Consider the following 18780-nt stretch of genomic DNA (forward strand, 5'->3'; position numbering starts at 1 on the left):
CTGACCTATGCGTTAGGGAGGAGATTAACGCCTAAATGGAAATAGATGGGTCCAAACTTCTTTTTAGTGTGCAGGAAAAAAAAACAAAAAGAAAGTCATCCTCACCTTGTTAAGAGAAGGGAAACTTGAATTATGTACAATCAAATTAAATTGTAAATAATTAAACTATTTTGTTACATGTTCTTTGATATGTTTGCACTAAACAGTGGCTAAGTCTTTGCTTCGGGGTATATGCTGATGAAAAACAAAACAGTTATGACAGATAACCTGACAGATACTATTATAAAGTTTACCTTCCTTTTCTTAAATCAGTCTTTCTGTTTGCCATCATACAAAGAGGCCACAGTTCCAGCTACAGTATGCTTAGTAAATTAGTAGGAACCCAGTGTTAAGTGCGTAGTTCATGGAAACTTTGGAACGGATGGGGTTTTCATTTCTCTCTCACTAAACCCGTAATGGAGCCTTTACCACAGCTGCTGTCTGTTTCACATTGAATGAGTGTCCTCTGGTTAAAGCTCAGTAAAATGTAAATGTGTTAGGGGAATTTTTCTTATTCCATGTTGAATTAGACAAAAATTGCTAAATAAAAAAAATGTAGCACCTTCATTAACACTGAATAAACTTTTTGAAGGCACACTCTTGCTTTATTGAGATAACAAGTATACATCAGCATTTACAACTCATTTTGATGCAGTGTTGAGTCTCTCCGTCCACTTTCCACTGAGCTATGCCAAATGGTATTTCCCAGTGACATCGAAAGGATCAGTTCCTCAGTTTGTAGCTTTATGGAGGAGCTGTGTGCATTCACAAGTACTGATTGGCCAGTCTTGTGAAACTGTGATCTGGGTAACATCCCCCTAGAACAGAGGACTTTTCCTTTGTTGGAAATACTTTACAAGGGTAAGTGCTCACATTTCAGTGGCATTCCATGGAATTCATTATCAGGTGAAAAAAATTTCCCGCACAAGCCTTAAGGCATCATCCTCCTCCACTGCATTTGCTGGCATCTGTGAGCGCTCCTCTCTTTTCTCAGCCTCCAGTTCAGCGTTCATTGGACCACTGTGATCCTGAACTAGTCCTGACCCCTGACTCTCAGGTCCCTGATGCTGCTGGCTCCTAGTGTATGGCACTGTTTCCACCTCAGTAATGTCCAAGTCTGTTTCTGAAACATATGTCATCTCCTGGTCATCAGTGCAGTCTGAGGACTCCTCCTCCAAAGCTTCTGCCACTGGCTTTGCTTTTGTCTTTGATGAGGCAGGTTTCTCCCTGATCTTCACAGTGGTGTCTCCTGTTGTGACCTCAACCTGTGTGGGTGGACAATCACTCTCATTTTAGACCATGGTTCTGCATAGTCTATTCTCTGTGAAAAAATGGCCTGAGATATATTTTTATTTTTATTTCATCTAAGTTATCACAAATTGGGACTAATCTGTAAGTGGACAAAATATGTCCTGGATACACCCGACAAGTTAAAAACCTGTGCTGTGATCCCAATATTATTGATTTTCACATATATGATGCATTTACATTTTTGGATCCTGAACAATTTTGGCATATCTTCATTTTTACATTTTTTTCCTTTTTTTTTATTTTTTATTTAAGTTTGAATAAAAATTGTACCAGAGATATTTAATTGCATAGTTAAGAGTTGGTATTCTTTCTCTGGTCATTGAAGTTGGCTGATTAAAAAATAGTTATAAGTTGATGTCAGTTTTGTCAACCCCATTTTCATTTGTAAAGTACAAATTATGATGATTTAAGAGAGTTACCTTTCTATGAAATGGCTTGACAAAATATTTCAGTGTTTAAACAATTAGTGTTTACTCAGATTTCTTCAGGACTATATATAATATGTGCTTTTGTCGATGATTTACAAATTCTGTTGTAGACATCAATGGTCTGAAGATAATTTGGTTGCGTTCACAATAATTTTCATTTTATTCATTAATTCAATATATTTAAATTACTCTATTTCAGATTAGTTGTTTCCCAATATGGGAAACGTTTTAAAGCTTAAAACAAAAAACACAGCGCCACCTTTTGGTCAGTAAGGAGATCCACATCCTCGCAGGCACCACTGGTAAGATACGACACGGCCGCTTCCACCAGCTCTTTCTCGTTCATACAGTAGAAAACAGCTCTGAAAACACACCAGCGCGTCTTTGTTAAAATGACTTCACAGACTATAACATATAAGCCACACTCAATTTTCTTATTTACGTCGATTACCGTGCAACTTTCTGTCTTCTCCTGCTCTTCAGCGGCTCCTTTTTCTTCACTTTCTCCTCCTTCTTTGCCATCCATGACGGCAGCGCCCGGTGTCTCTCTGACATGCTGGCTTTAGTTAAACGTACACAACCTTGCAGCCATGAAAAGCTTTACAGTTAGGCTGTATTATCCACCATTTAGTGGCTAGACAACAGAGGCAAAGGGGGGGGGGGGGTGCAGTTTGGTCAAGTCACGTGTCCACACTGGCTGAGTGTTTAGCGCCACTTAGCGGACAAACAGCTCAGTGCGCTACAAGAAAATATTCGACAACACAGAATATCTACTCAGTTTTCCAAAAGTAATGACAGATTTGACACATCCTTGTAACACGGATGAGTAGTTTAATCTAAAACATATTTATTATTATATAGAAATATTTAAAAAGCTTAGTGTTCAAAGGAGACGTACCACTACTAGCATTTAGCTATACCGCCTCATTAAATATGTGACTTTAAATGGTGTGTAGCAGAATCAAAGTTCAACCATGATAAGCAAATGTCCCTCTGTCTCATGCTAACTAGAAATGTACCCACACACTTACATGAACACACACACACGCACACACACACAGTACAATTTGTCGTTGCTGGAATTAATCAGAGTTACAATAGTGTGGTGTGTAATTAAATCTGCGTTGCAAAGTCTCATCAACCAAAGTCACATCTCTCACCCTGGACTTTGGTATTTTTTGTTTCTCCCTCAAATATTCAGAGTGGTATGATGAGTCTCCTGTCAGTCGACATAAAGCAACATGTCCTTAAAAGATTAAAATCTGTTTAATACATTTTTTTTACTCCCCTATGTCAAGATAATAATTGTTGTTGATACCTCTTTTAAGTGTTGAAATGTATCCTGGGTATGTGAGGACACAGCATAGCATATACCCTGTACCCCTTGTTCTTACTGGCCGACAGTAGATAATCCATGCTGCTTGCGTGACACATTTCATTCTCCCTTTTCCCTCATTCCCCCTCTCTCTGTTCTTTTATCACCGTCTGTCAATCTCTGATATTTAAAACAACTTTGTATCAGACTCTCACTTTCTGTCACTTTGTACCCAAAGCCTTCTTCTCTCACTAGGCCTTTTAATTATGTCTCTAAAGCCCCTTCCCTACAAGTGCTTAGTCCTTGATTGCAAAGACCAGCTTTGTATATTTGACTAAATTAAAAAGTGGTGAAAAAGGGAGAGAAAAAAAATCTCAAGGCAAAGAGCATGTTAACAGCCAGATGCACGCACAATGTCATTTTCCCTAAAGACCTCAAGTTCAGTGCATTTTAGGAACGACAAGTAATCAGAGGGCTCAACTGGTATCACAGGAATAAAATCCTCTAAATTCCCACCATGTTATTATTATTTACAACAGCTTGTTCTCAACACATGCACTTTTTAAAAAATAATTGTATTATTGACCTGCTTTTGGTAATTCTCTTTGTTCATTTCTTTTTCATAATATTGCCACTGGATAACTAAAAATTCCACCAAGCACAAACTGATAATTATTAGACAAGAATGTACTGGTCTCCAGTGAAAAACACACTTACTTGTATAACATGACAGTCCCCTGACTGCTCCCCTGCAAAGCTGCATCCTATCCATATCTTTTTAAATGTACCAATAGCACTATTTTCTATCTGTTACTAGAAACAAAAATGAAAAAAAAAGTTATTAATAACTCACCATCATATTAACTCATTACCATCATTGGTGAAATAATTAAATTCATTATAAAAATGATCTGAACATTAAAAAATCTTTGAGGAATCTAAAGTGGCATTGGACTCATCCTCCTCCTAGGCTTGCTGCCACATCCACAGATCAGGCCGTGCTAAGAAGATTTCTGTTGCCAGTAAGCTTGTCTCTGCTTTACTTTCCTGCTGAATTTGTGGGTCGAACATGGCTGAAATGTCTGATAAACCTAGTCACATGAGAGCATCAGTGCTGTGGTTTTGTTTAACGTTGGTTTTATGTTGATCTTTTTTTTTTTAAACTTAATTATGAATATTGCAAGAACCCATTTTAAAAAATAATATTTAGAAGCACAAAACAGGGCTGATGAGAGGCCATCATGTAGAAACTATCATATAGAAAATCTAAGTTGGATATAAATGACTTGATCGGGAAAGTTCAGCAAGGAATTTTCTCTTAATCTAATCTATATCTCCTCTTGTTTTCCACATCCACCTCTTCAAATGTTATTCTTCCTCTGAGGGCCCTAATTGGTGAGAAGCAGACTAATCTTCTAGTTGTCTTCCTGGGCTTAACCCTACTTTGCATAAGGGTCATTGCCACTGGCCATCTGTCCCAGAAACGTCCTTGTGATTGGCCATATGTTGTCGGAGAGTGAGATTTAGGAAGAGCAGAATGTTTAAATTGAATGAAGACATTCCACTGGTCATGAAGAGAGTGGAGCGATCTGTTGGGGTCGTATGAGTACATGTGAGTGCATCTTGATGAGTGCACATATATGCAAACAGATACAGACTTTGGTATGGCTTGAGGTAAAATCTTCTGACTGAGTTAGACACACACAGTCCAAGATTTGAGGGAAAGAGGAAGTAATTTTTTACTGTTGCGAGGTATTTTAGCTCACGTTTGGCTTTGATTGCTGCAAAACACATGGGAGCCAATTATTCCCAGTGTAAAACTGTGTTTGAAAGCAATGTAGAGCCTTTCCAGCACACATTCAGTGTGTTTACATACATCTATTATTCGTTGATGTGCATATCTGTCTACTTGAAAAATAAAAATTGATTATAGGTTGAATCATCAGCTTAGGTCTATGTCAGGTGGCAGCAGAGGAGAAAATGGGGATGGGGTCTGGTGCCCTAGAAAAAGTCTGGTGCACTTTAGTTTGCTGAGCCAACAGGTAAACAAGTTCTACCAGTAAGCAAGTAAGCAATGTACTAAAAAAATCAGCTCATCAACAGCTCCCCAACCCCCTCTCCTCGCCTACAGGCTGCTTTGCCAAAAATGTTTTGGTGGCAGTGTTTCTTCATTCCTGGTTTGCTTCAAATCTTTGAAAATGAGGAAGATGCCTCAAGAAACAAATTCCCAGATGACATACCCTAAATAACAAAATGTCTTATTACCCCCCCCCACCCCAAAAAAAAAGAAAAATAAATAAATAAATAAAAAATAAATAAATAATTTGAGCTCACAAGGAGCAAGGTTGCATGAGCAAATGGCAGACTAGTGAAGTTTTCTGAGAATCCATATATGGGTGTAGTTGTTTTCATGTGATTCCTCTTGTTTCTGATGAATTGGAAAATATCGAGCATGACATCATACACAGTAAACCATATGTGAATTTGTATCAATACAGAAAAGATGCCAGTCTCTATGGGAGCTGTGGATAAGCACAAACAGATTATTGAGATTGTGAAGCAGACAAGAAGGATACAAATAATGTAAAGACAGGGGGTTGGAGTTTGAGTAAAACGGGATGCTCAACCACCCAAACTTATCTTACAATGGATTTTACTTGTTGATGTCTTGAAGGCTTAATCTATACTTGTTTTTCTGACATTTGTTTAATGAGGTCATTTTTCCTTCCTTTCTCTCTTTGTCTAATCTGCTGTCATATGGGCCAGAGATAAGAATAGAGTTCAGCATCAGCTCCTCCTGCTGCATGATATCACATATATCTTCAATCTGTCTAGGAATAGGATATTTGTGTTTACTCTCAGTGGCTGGGTATCCTGGGAGAGTCTGGCTTTGAACTTTAAGCTGACTGTATTATGTAAGGACTCATCTATGTGGATGATTAAATTTCAAGTAAAACGTGTAGATAATGTTTTTGATGAACTGCCTTTAAGTACCTTAAGAAAAAAAGGAAGACGTGTGCCTTAGGTATGTTGAGGGAAAGCTATTTTTTGCCACAGTCTATGACCTGTGTTTGTCTCCCCCAGCTGAGTGTAGGATTTAACACAGTGGTCTGCGCATAAGGGTGATTAGTTGTGACATAATCTACACTTGTAACATCAAATTCCCGTGGCCCGGGCAGTGGCAATAAAATCTGTCGCACTAAAATGTGTCTGTGAGGACATAAAAAAACAAAACAAGAAACAAATCAATGTGATGATAAATGAGAAGTCACTGGGACGTAGCAATCTGTTCCACCTTATTAAAGTCAGGACTTGAAGACTACTGTGCTTCCTCATCAACAGTAATAGGCCAAATCCACAGGGATTTCCTGCCAATCACAGGCTCGTGGTGGTATTCTAATGACTTTTCCTCGGAAGCTGATAAAAGTGCTTTTTTTCCCCCCTTTAAACTCGTCAATCTGTTGTGTTTTACTGCTGCGAGCAGATCGGGCAACAGTGGTACAGATTCAAAGCAAGTCTAGATAGTGTATTACTATGATATGTTTGGAAATGGTTAAAGATTCCCTGAGACGTCTTAACCCCATTGTTCCGTGTGTCTGTTGAACTGCTTTAAACGTCCTACTATGTAATCCCTGACCTTAAAGATGACCCTGTCTATGAAAGCTCGTTGTCCTTTTCAGACAGAAGAAATTATTTTCAATTCAAGACGACACACATGCACACACATGCAGCCGTGTGGACAGTACATGCGTGTGTTTTTTCACAAGGACAAAACTAAGAAAGAAAGAAGGGAGAGAAAGTTGGTTTCACCCAGCAGCGTCACCTGGCTCACTCAGCCCTACACTCTCCCAAATTAAAGATGTTAATTTCATCCTTAAGCACACTCTAATAAGAGCAATCACTTGCCTGGTTAAGACTCCAATCAAAATGCTAATTACAATCCTGGCCCTGCAAATGAACAGTTTACGATTCATTATCCTCCTTTAGTTCTTCTCTACCATCTCTGCCTTTCTTTTGATGGTTACGCATCCATTTGCCATAAAGCCCGTGACATTACAGAAATCTTCCTGATTATCTTCACATTACAGTTGACCTCTTTTCTTACATGTAATGCATGAGTCTTATCTACAGCTGCTGGAGGAATGTTAGTGCTTTTGAGGATTAGGTTATGTGGGAGATTTTGGGGGATTGGCATAGAGATGATGTCCTACTGTGTGGTTTCTCTTTGTTACAAGCTTTGCTTTGATGCAATCATGCCAGTCACCATACATCTCTTACTGTTGCTACAAAGGCAGGAAGAGGCATGGTTACATGAATGTATGCAGTTTTTTCATGCGCCAAAAATAAGACACACTGATACTTCAAAACAAGACTAAATTTATTCAACTTTTCAATTCATAAATTACATTGAGACTGAAAGATGGCACAACAATATCACTACCAGCTCAATGAGAAGCTGCTTGGGCTTTAATTGTATCACATACTTCCTCAATAGATGAAGTTTCCCAAGTTGTCAAGGCATTGTAAAATGTTCAAATCTCCCTTTTTTTTATTTGACTGAAAGTTTATTTTTCATCTTGGAAACAGCAGTTGGCAAAATAACCTCACCATAAGGTCCATTAGTAGCCGTTGCATAGAGCTTTTGATCGAGACAATATTGAGATAGGCTGTTTCACCAAAATAAATTCTAATAGTTTCCTACAAAGCTTCAATTGCTTTTCAGGAAGTACAAAATGTACAAACAGCAAACTTTTTTTTCATTCAACACATCTATAATTATCAGTTTTTTTGTGAATATTGGATTCATATCATAGAATATTCTTTCATCAGTTTGCTCAATAGTTCTTACAGTGTGAGCCCACACACATGCAACACACTGAAAACTAATTTTATACAACATTTTATTCAGGAAAATCATATGGCTGTGGCAATGTGTATAGACAAGGCACACTGAAGATTCAAGGACACCTCAGTATTCCAAAAGCTTTCCTAACATTACAGTAACTCACAGGGGATTTAAAATATTTCCACTGGTTATTGTAACACAAAGCTTTCCCACCAGTAGCAGCAGCAGCGCAGAAAGACAGTTTGGGCAGATTTTATCTTTTGTTCCACTTTGATCCCCATCTCTGTCAAACTCCATAAAACCTCTGCTTCCTAGGGTCCCTGATTGCCTTTGAAGAACCAGACAAGACACCAGCCTGGTCGTCATGGCAACAGATGCAGAATTCACTACCTTTTGATGTGCAGTAAACAAAGGTGCACGCGTATCAGTTTGTCAGTTTGCATGTGTGTTTACGAGCGACTGACTGACGGGCAGACAGAGAGCAACAAACGGTGATTGTCGCCAACTGTGACATCTGGTCACTAGAGTAACAGCTGGCGGTTCATGGAGGCTTGTCGACGACCAGTCACTCGCACTTTCTCGCAGTAGTTCAAATGTCACACAGCTCGGGAGGAGGAGGTGTCGCAGCAGTCCTCTCAAATCAAATGCACCCCAGAAAATAAATGATTCATGCATCTCTGAGACAGCACTTTCACTTCCTAATCAATCACGAGGGAATGGTGTCATTTTTTAACACAAGCCCAGATGATGCAACTTTATGATGGCACATATATTGTGTGAGTGAGTTTGTTCATCTCCTGCTGAATTAATTTAGCCCAAGGTTGTTACTGCAGAAGAAAAATTGGTCCCACCTTACTGAATAATGATGGCCCTGGAGACTTTGACAATATAGCCCCCGGGCTTTCTGATACAATGTGTTGCTTAGTGGTTTCCTGGTTGTTTGTGAAGTTTGGTGGCTGTTATTTTTTTTTCTGTCTGACATAAAATTTGTTTGGCAAGTTTTATGTGAGGAACAGAAATTCGAAGACTCATGGAAGAAAAAGATCATTATCATCTGAAAAATAATGGGTTAGATTTTGTCAGCATAAATTACTGACATTGGTGGGGAGGTATTAAACTCATCACATTTGCCACTTGTATGAATAGCTTGTAAGCAGTGGTGGAATGTCACTAGTACTACTACTACTACAAGTACATTTACTTGACTACTGTACTTAAATGTTTGTACCTTATTATTATAGTAGTAGTATTTCTCTTCTTAATTGTCACTACATTTAGGAGGAAATATTGTACTGTCTTACTCAATTACATTGAGTAATCTGATGACACTAGTTACCTTGATGATCAACATATTGTATGAGTTGTTTGGATTAAACCACCCAACAGTATATAATACTGGTCACAGTTTTAATGCATTGGTAACATCAATCCTACAGTAAAATATGTCCTAATAAGAAACTTCAGAGGCCATTCTGCTGTGTAAGAAATACTTTTGATAGTTATATTTTGCTGACAGTACTTCTGTACTTCCACTTAAAGCAACACTAACTTCTGAAAGAACTGATAACACAGTCTTCTACTTAAAAATCAAAAGGACTTATAAACAATAAAACACACCATTGCCCAATTTAGCACACTGAGGTGTTTTTCTTATGCAACCTTATTTGGTCTGGTATGACCAGTAGCTTATGGTGACCAATCACCTGCTGTGTAACTGACATTAATGAGTCACTTTAGTGACTTTATGACTATGACTATACTTGTGCCACTGTTGCACAGTTTTTTTTTTTTTGCATTTAACATCCTCCGCAAATTGTCATTTGTCAATTGGTATCACGCTAAAGTTATATTAGAAATGAAAATGTCTGCTCCTTTAGGTCGTAGTTAGATTTATGCTTCTTACATGAAGAGTGGCAATCTAATGAAAACTGTTCTGCAGCAGGCTATGGATGCATATGACCACCCAAGTGTGAGCATGAAAGGCTCAGGGATGGGAGGATATCAGAATATATCACTCATTTTACTCTCAGGCATCTATCACACTGAGATTGCATTTGGCTGCCAGGAGCACTCTTACATTGTCCAAAGCTTCTGATTTAAAGCAATTACAATCAGCGGGTGAGGCACTGATCTGCCACCGGGCACGGTGACAGATTCTGTTGTTGAATGGCACACACTTCAAAGGAAAATCTCCATCCACCCAACTTTTGGCCTCCATTGTCAAATTTCTGCAGCTCTGGCCAGATTTTTTAAGGCTTCGGGCAACACGTGTCCTTTGAGAAAAATGAGAGAAGACAACGGTGAATGTGCCCTGCTCTCTGCTCTGCATAGAAATGCACAGGAATGCAATGTGTGACTGATTTATGCCCACTGAGCTTTTTGGCACGGGTGTGTGTGTGTGTGTGTGTGAGAGAGAGAGAGAGAGAGAGGGAGAGTGTGTGTGTGCATTTGCCTACTGGACACTTCCCCTGTATCAGCTAATTATTATTATTATTATTATTATTATTATTATTATTATTATTATTATTATTATTTTAATGTGAATTCCTAATGTTATTCACCATGGGGATTATCTTTTCCCTTATTACTCGTGTATGATTATGCACATGCGCAAACAGCTCTTCCCCCTTCTCGCGCCAACTCAGCCCAATCTTAAAACCGCGAGCAGCCGCAGACAGATCATCTGTTTATTTGAGAGGAGAGGTCTCAGACTGATACAGATTTGAGCTCTGCGGGAACAGAGTCTTTGCGCAGGAAAACTGTCCTCTGACAGTTTTTTTTCCCACTGTCTCTATTAGGGAGGACCGATGAGATATAAGAAGTTCATCAGCTCTTTTTTTCCCCAGAAGCCCCTCTCATCTTGACCAATGGGATTAGGATGAAAAGGTGAAAGTTGGATTTTTTAAATCAGCGGTTCTGTCATGCGCTAATCCGGACTATTGATATAAACGGGCAGGGGGATGTGAGGGACACAAAGCTGAGTCAAGTTTGACATCGAAAACCAGGGAACGGACTTAAGCTGAGAGGATGCATGTAGGTGAGTGAGATTATCCATATTTGCATGTTTTGGGGCGTTTAGCGAAGCTGTGCCTTTTCTTTCTGTATCTGAGGGATGCACATACAGCCCAACATGACTTCTGACACATTTGTGTGCGTTGTTCACAAACTTCTTATATTTTCCGGTTGCAATCAGCATGGTTTTGAAAAATTAATTAAGCATCACAATAACGCTGTTGGTGGAAGGGCGAAATTGTACGTGTAGTGATTCCTATGCCAAACTAATCTCTTTATTTTGAGAGTTTCCCTGGTGTAACCATTCATGGTGCTGAAGTGACAGCTCCCAGTTTACACTCTCCAAGTGCTACGTTTCACCAGGCTGCTAAAAACAAAAACAGCAAGGGAGATCAAGAAATTGAAAACCAAATTCTTTCAAATGGGAGAAATCCCTTTCCCCCTTGCATCAGCGTGCGGTGGGCCAGTGCCTGCACAGGAGGAGGATTTAGGCTGCTGCCTCCTACACACACACACACACTCTCTCTCTCACACACACACACAGAATCTAGTCTCTGTGGACATGCTTCTCTGGAGATAAATTCATTAAAACCCTAAAACCTTTCATTTTTCCATGAAGTGTCAGCTGGACACATGTAAATGTCACTGACCTTTGCCATCGGTTCACTGTAAGATGTAGTGTGTATTTGTGACAGTAGGCTACTGCAGATGACACATGTCAACATGGAATAAAATATTAAAAAGCTTGTGTGAGCAATTTAAAAAAAACAGAACTAATAAACCATAAACAACAAATGTAATTGTCATAAATCAGCACATTGTGTTTAGGACTATGCGGAAATAATGTCTTAAATGTTTTAAACTGGTCTTTTCTCAGATCATCGGCTGTCACATTCAAATACAGTAAACGCTGTACAAATGTCCACTGGCATTACAACTGCTGTTTCGTGTCTTGCAGTTTCTCAATGGATGTCCACAGCAACATGCCAACATGTCAACATGCCACTTTGGTGAAAACTCAAAGCAAATTTTACTGCCCTGCTGCCCTCTGGCTAGATGCTCTAATTTAGGTCATATTTTATGTAATGGACACAAATGTGGCACAAGATGTGATTTCCTGAAACAGAGACTGTATTTTCTTTGCCATTAGATGTCCTTGCGCAGCACCACAGCAGTCAGCAGATCGTCAGCAGTCCCAGCTCTCATCCGCTGCGTTATATTTAAACCTTTAAAAAACAAAAGTAGGATGCAAGGAAATGAGAGTTCAGGAGGCAGATGGTGGAAGCAGTATGTCCTTATTCACTCCCTGTCAAGCATTTGAACTTCACACTCCTGGCCTGTTATATACAGTACATTCAGGGATTCAGAGGAGAGAACAAGCACAGACACACAAATCCTGCTAAGCTCTGTCTCCCTCTTCCTTTTATTCCTTGACTGCACCCCCTCACACACTCTGGGCTTCTTTTACAGTCTGGATATTTCTTCTATTCATTGAGGAGGGATTTCCTCTGGCACAGAAGACTAAAGGTAGGACTGATACCTTCGTTGCTCTCCTCTGATAGAGGGACTACATTAAATCAAGACACATTCTAATTTCAATTTTAGATCAGATACAGTTGCATCTTAGATGGTGATAGTCTTTGTGTGGCAATAATAACTGTGCATTTTTGTGTTTGATTTACTGTCAGAATGTTGTTTCTCATTTGCATGTCATTTCAAATGCAGATGCAGGCGGAGGATCAAAAGGAGTCAGACCTTCTCAGCGGCCGCAGCGTTCTCGTCACTGTGGAAACTGGGTACGAAACGCAGATGGTGGCACCTTCAGCTCCCCCAACTACCCGAATACGTACCCTCCCAACAAGGAGTGCCTTTACGTGCTGGAAGGTAACCAACAATATGTGCCCGAGTCTGAAAATTTCACCGCTGTGAAGAAAGTTTAGTCCAATTATTCCAATTTTTGTGATATTAAATTAGATTCTTTTGTGAGCTCTGGTGTTAATTAAAGGGAATCTGACAGAGCCCAGCAGGCATCACCACCGACACTGTTTCATTTGTTTGATGAGCAATATGACCAAGATTTCAAACTGCTGTTGCTATAGCCTCCTTCCCTCAACAACAGCATCAACATTGCTCATGGTAAATTGGTCACAAATGATGTTTGGATTTAAGGATGTTTTAACAATATCCCTCTGGGTAACAAAGCCACTTCCTGACCAACTTATTATGTGCAGTGCTAAAGTTTTCTCTCTGTGGTTGTTAAACTACAAACAAGCTGACAGGTGATAACTTTTCCACAGTGCATTCCTCATTATCTTGCACACCAAAGAATATATCAGAATATGCTGTCATTATGTGCAGCAGTGTCCCTGTAATTGTCACCAGAGCCCTCAAAACAAAACCCACAGAGACCTGATCTAGTAATAGATTATGACAAATCAGCAACACTGAGGGAAATTTGAAAGGATCACATATTTTATCCACCATTCTATGGTAGTATTATATGCCTGAATTACTTCTGTGGCAGTAGAAGTGATACACAATCATGCTTCTCTCAGCCCTGCCCCGCCAGAGAATAGAGCTGCTGTTTGATGACACCTTCTACATCGAGGCGTCATTCGAGTGCCGTTTCGACCACATTGAGGTGCGGGACGGTCCCTTCAGTTTCTCCCCGCTCATCAATCGCTTCTGCGGCTCAGCCAACCCCGGGCTCGTCCTCTCCAGCGGGCGCTTCATGTGGATCCGCTTCTTTAGTGATGAAGAGCTGGAGGGGATCGGCTTCCAGGTCCAGTACAGCTTTACTGCAGGTGACTCAAACACAGCGGGATGGTTTATCGATCCCGGTACGGCAATGTTCTCACTGAACCATCCTGGATGTTCATCTGGTCTTTAATAATGCTTCAATAAAATGTCTCTAATCTAATCTAATATCTGTGTTCTGACTGATGATGACTGTAATTGTGTGATATCTCTCTCCATCTTTGTGATTTCCCCCAAAGATCCTGAATTTCATCTGCACGTGGGAGGACTTTAAACCCTATCCCAGGTACTACAACTACACACCTGCTCGAGTAATTTCAGTCATATATCTTAACATGAGATGCAAAGTCATGGCAGTTTCCCCTCTCCACCACCCCAATCTCCCTTTTTCTCTCTTGTGTGTTTCCACTTTCTCTGCCTACTTGTTATTACCCTCTGTCACTGTCTGCGGGTCAGATTGTCAGTTTGAGCTCTCTGGGGCTGACGGCCTGATCCGTTCCAGTCAGGTGGAGGAGGAGTACAAAGTGAGGCCAGACCAGGCAGTGGACTGCATCTGGACTATACGAGCCCCAAAAAACAACAGGGTATGGCGTTTGATATTGTTTCAAGGTTTCCAAACAATACAAAATATTCACTCCAGCCACTTAGATGCAATGATTTTCGGCTTTATTTTGTCTTGTTTGATAATAAATTGAATGTTTAGGGTTTTAGACAATTAGTTGAGCAAAACAAGACATTTGAAGACATCACCTTGGGGTTTAGGAAACTGCAACAGGTATTTTTCACTATTTTCTGACATTCTACAGTCTAAATAATTAAGCAATCGGATTAATGGACAATGAAAATAATTATTTAGTAATGAAAACATGAGTTGCATTCTTAATATTGTAAAAAAAAATTCCACTTAGCTGATGGGCAACAGCAGTGAGTCTCTTTTCCTACATTATCAGTAATACAAGCACATAGAATACATTGTCAGAGACTGAGTTGTAACAGAATGATTAAAGAAGGAAGAAGGGCTGAGACAATTAAAGTCATGGTAAGATAGGGGAAGGGGAGATATACTGTGTGTATATATATCTATATATCTATATCTATATCTATGTCTCTCTCTCTCTCTCTATATATATATATATATGTATATATATATATATATATATATATTATATATATATATATATATATATATATATATATATATATACACACATATATATAGATATAGATATACACATAACTCTTCATCCCCTCCCCATCTGTTGTGATGTGTGTTTGTTCCCTATCCTTTACATAATCATGAAGACAAAGCATGTGGATTTCAACTTCAACTACAGATAAATGCGCTCTGCATACTTTATCATCAAACATTCAAACAGTGCATCCACAGCTTGACATATGTGCACATGAAGTACAAAGCAAACATAGGCAGCAATAATCCAGCAGGCTACATAAGCACACATACAGTAAAGCTGGCTCGAAATGATTTATATTTGATCCTTTAATGCAGAAATGGCTTCAAATTGGGACTTGTCTTCTTATAGCAAAGCAAAATGCATGAAACTGCATGAAAAATAAGCAAAATCTATAGTACATCCCCTCCTCATTGCTTATTCCAGATTTACCTGCGATTCTTGGAATACCAGATGGAGAACTCAAATGAATGTAAGAAGAACTTTGTGGCTGTTTATGATGGCAGTAATGCCATTGAGGACCTAAAGGTAACATATCATAATTTATGTTATAATACGTAATATAAAATTAAAGCCCCTTGATCCAAATTACTTAATTTGTTGCACAGTGCAGTCTATTATTCTCTCAGCTCTGAGTTTCTCTCTCCCTCTGCTACACAGTCTGTCTTTCCTTGTCTTGTATGCACCATCTTAATATCGCATTTGGATCAGAAATATATAGCAACTGTTCTACAGACCTTGGCCTCAATGAGACTACGCATCCAAAACTATGAGAGAAAATGATGTGCCGTTTCTTGCAGGCCAAGTTTTGTAGTACAGTAGCTAATGACATCATGCTGGACACCGGTGTGGGAGTGGTGAGGATGTGGGCTGATGAGACGAGCCGTCTCAGCCGTTTCCGGATGCTGTTCACCTCTTTTGCTGACCGTGAGTTATTCTCCTTGAGTTATTCTTAACCTGTCGTTTTACATTTTTACCAGTGTCCCTTTTGTTCAGCTTCTCCTGCTGTGAGAGGTCAAGCAGAGTGTGTGGCTTGGGTTTATGACTGAACACAGTATTGTAATAGCACTCTCTTGTGGTTTCTATTCAATAATGCAGGCTTTAAGAGTAAAGTAGCAGTTGTAGAAAATGCATTAAACTATATCATGTTTCACAATATTACAAAAATGCTGACTTCTTGTGTATCCTTTTGAAAACAGAGAAACAGTGTATCTGTAATACAGTGAGCGCTTTATCAGTGGAATCCCTGTTACACAAATCTGACTAAAGCTTACAAGAATTAGATGGATTTCCTCTTACTATTACTTTCAATGTTTGCTTTGTAAGTTTGCTTGAATCACATGCTGATACACCTTTGTTTTTGTTGCAGCACCCTGCATGGGCAGTGCATTCTTTTGCCACAGCAACATGTGCATCAACACGTCTCTGGTGTGCAACGGCATACAAAACTGCGTCTTTCCCTGGGATGAAAGCAACTGCAAAGGTACTCCAGTTGTGCCAATGCACTTTCTTTGAAATACCGCAGTGTTATAATGAGTTGTGTCTTGTTATGTAATATGATGCATGTCGTGTCTGGCTCTGTTGTGTAACATTGAGTCTTCTCGAGGATCCTTTTCCTCAAATATCCCCGCAACTCTCCTGTGTAATTTTTCACCCTGATCTGACAAAGCAGTGAATGTTGCTCAATGTTGGGCATGACAGAATATTCCTGCAAAATTTCCACTCGGCAGGGAAAGCAGGATCGCATCATCTTTGATGCCTTTCCAGCTAAAAGACCTTCATGGCCTTTTGGCTGATAAGTGGCTCTTAAGAACCTAAATTGATTGGGATGGCTGTTTATCAGTGCACTGGCCATTAGTGAAGCCTCTGAATTGTTCCTGGCAACCAAAGATACAGACTGTCCTGATGGGTGGATGGCAATGAGTAAATGACTGATGTACTCTCAGTGGCTCTGAATGGTCCTCATATTTTATCTCCTCTCTGTCACTCTGTTTATCTCCGTCATCCAGAGAAAAAGCACAAAGGTATTTTTCACCAGATCACAAAGACCCACGGGACAATAATCTGTGTGTCTACGGGAGTGGTGCTGCTGCTCCTCATTGTCTCCATACTGGTGCAAGTCAAACAGCCACGAAAAAAGGTAATAGAAAATCATGCCACAAAATATTGGTGTAGAAATGTCTAAGTTACTGAGTGTGTTTAATCATATTTTAAAGGTGTTGGTACGTAAGAATAACCTGTTTCACCGGAATGACTTCCAGGAGGTGTTCGACCCTCCTCATTATGAACTTTTTACTCTCAGAGACAAGGTTAGTTTGATTACTTTGATGAATTATTACCTGAACGTGGTGGTGTGCTTTTAAAACTGCAAATGAGACAACATGGTTCTTTTTAGGAGATGTCTGGGGACCTTGGGGAGTTATCAGAGGAACTCCAGTCCCTGCAGGCGCTCAGGAGATCCTCATCAGGCTCACGTTGCATACACGAACACCACTGTGGTTCTCAGGCCTCTATCAACTCCATCAAAGCCAGCCATGGTGCACACGGCCTGGGCAGGGGATCAATGGAGCTTCCCCCTTTCAGAGGGGACCTCCAGAGCACATTACCTCCTTTCAGGGACTTAAACAGCAGCAGCCTACGGAAGAAGAGCTGGCCCAGTATAAAACCAGGCCGAATCCAGGCCCATCACAGCGTGGGGGATAGGGTGCTGGGGCGGCAGGATAGAGTCATGGAGGAGGATGAAGAGGAGGAGGAGGACGGAAGGTACGACGTGTATGTGCGCAGAGCAGGAAGCCGAAGAGGGAACTACGATATGGCCCAACAAAGATCCTTGTCCATGGACTTCTGAAAACAGAAGGCAAGACAACGTTGGCAGGTTGGTAAAGTAAATAATACAGCAACAACTTTTAAATCAGTGCCACAAATTGGAAGAACTCAACACATTTACAAGAAAGAGGAGGAAGAGACTGCTGTGTCACTGCAGAGAGGGTGTGTGTCACTTACATCTCACAGATGATAATACTGTGTATTGTTCTTGTGATTTATGTGTTATGTTCAATACATTTTACTGTAAAGCAAATAGATTCTATTCAGTATGTTTTAATTCGATGTTTATGTTCCCAAAGAATATTTTAAATGGAATTGTGGTTACATTTTGAGCAAACAATGGAATAATCACTTCTCAGTTCTTGTTTAATCTATTAGTACCTGTGTTAAACAATAAATATCTACATTTCCACACCATTGGTTTAGGAAAAGTCTCATCTTGCATTTGATGTAGAGTCAGTTTTAACACCAGAAATAAAAATAACCATTAACAGCTGAACTGTCACTCGTTCCTCTTTCCTGGAGGGAAATGTATGTCGATCAGGAATCTTCTAAAGGGTGTGTCACAAAGGTGTGCTGGTTGGAATTTCCCCCATAAAGTTGTTGTATAATCCAATTATACTGCCGCCAAAACACCCATCAAACTCTCCACTGGCACACTTACCAAACACTCTGTTTCATTTTCTTTTTGACTATAGACAGATTGAATAACCAATGGGTCATTGAGACATTAATTTCCCTAAAGTCCTCTACATTATTAAAATGAACAAACTTTGGATTACAGGTTTTGATTAACAAAACCAATATTTAGAAAAGAAAAAAAATGTTAGAAATTGAACAGTATGAGTGCCAGAAATTACCTTTAAAAATGGTTGAAGTAATAAAATTAGAGTTAGAGTTTAGATTACAGTGTTTCCTTATAAGCTGTTTTCATCACCATAGTTTGGGACCACACGTGCACCAGATGGCTGTAAAATATAGTTTTTATTATGCTTTATTCCACTACTGATGTTGATGTCAATCAGAAAATGAAAATTGTTCATAAACTGGGAAGTG

At 39.6% G+C, this 18780-nt stretch overlaps 2 protein-coding genes across 2 annotated transcripts; one reads left to right on the forward strand and one right to left on the reverse strand.

The window, feature by feature from the left end:
- Nucleotides 1-617: 617 nt before the first annotated feature.
- si:ch211-127m7.2 (uncharacterized) lies at nt 618-2451 on the reverse strand. Its single transcript, XM_051073429.1, has 3 exons — nt 2230-2451; nt 2038-2140; nt 618-1304 (listed from the first exon to the last, which is right to left on the reverse strand). Exons 1-3 carry the CDS (start codon nt 2331-2333, stop codon nt 942-944), a joined length of 570 nt encoding a protein of 189 aa, XP_050929386.1. The 5' UTR covers nt 2334-2451; the 3' UTR covers nt 618-941.
- On the forward strand, nt 2055-18223 carry neto2b (neuropilin (NRP) and tolloid (TLL)-like 2b). The gene is given in 14 exon segments (XM_018663899.2): nt 2055-2080; nt 10738-10976; nt 12422-12478; nt 12677-12835; nt 13507-13755; nt 13948-13974; nt 13977-13994; nt 14165-14292; nt 15325-15426; nt 15699-15825; nt 16268-16381; nt 16908-17038; nt 17115-17207; nt 17294-18223. Coding segments are annotated over 13 exon segments (1668 nt in total). The 5' UTR covers nt 2055-2080; nt 10738-10966; the 3' UTR covers nt 17747-18223.
- The last annotated feature ends 557 nt before the right edge of the window (nt 18224-18780 follow it).

Source organism: Lates calcarifer, linkage group LG10 (genome assembly GCF_001640805.2).
Source record: "Lates calcarifer isolate ASB-BC8 linkage group LG10, TLL_Latcal_v3, whole genome shotgun sequence".
Lineage (NCBI taxonomy): Eukaryota > Metazoa > Chordata > Actinopteri > Centropomidae > Lates > Lates calcarifer.

What these genes read in the sequence shown, in the direction of transcription:
- si:ch211-127m7.2 (XM_051073429.1), bottom strand. Translation starts at nt 2,333, where the DNA reads ATGTCAGAGAGACACCGGGCGCTGCCGTCATGGATGGCAAAGAAGGAG. An exon ending in AGAAGACAGAAAGTTGCACG is followed by an intron (nt 2,141 to 2,229) that starts GTAATCGACGTA and finishes GTGTGTTTTCAG; the next exon opens with AGCTGTTTTCTACTGTATGA. An exon ending in ATCTCCTTACTGACCAAAAG is followed by an intron (nt 1,305 to 2,037) that starts GTGGCGCTGTGT and finishes CCACCCACACAG; the next exon opens with GTTGAGGTCACAACAGGAGA.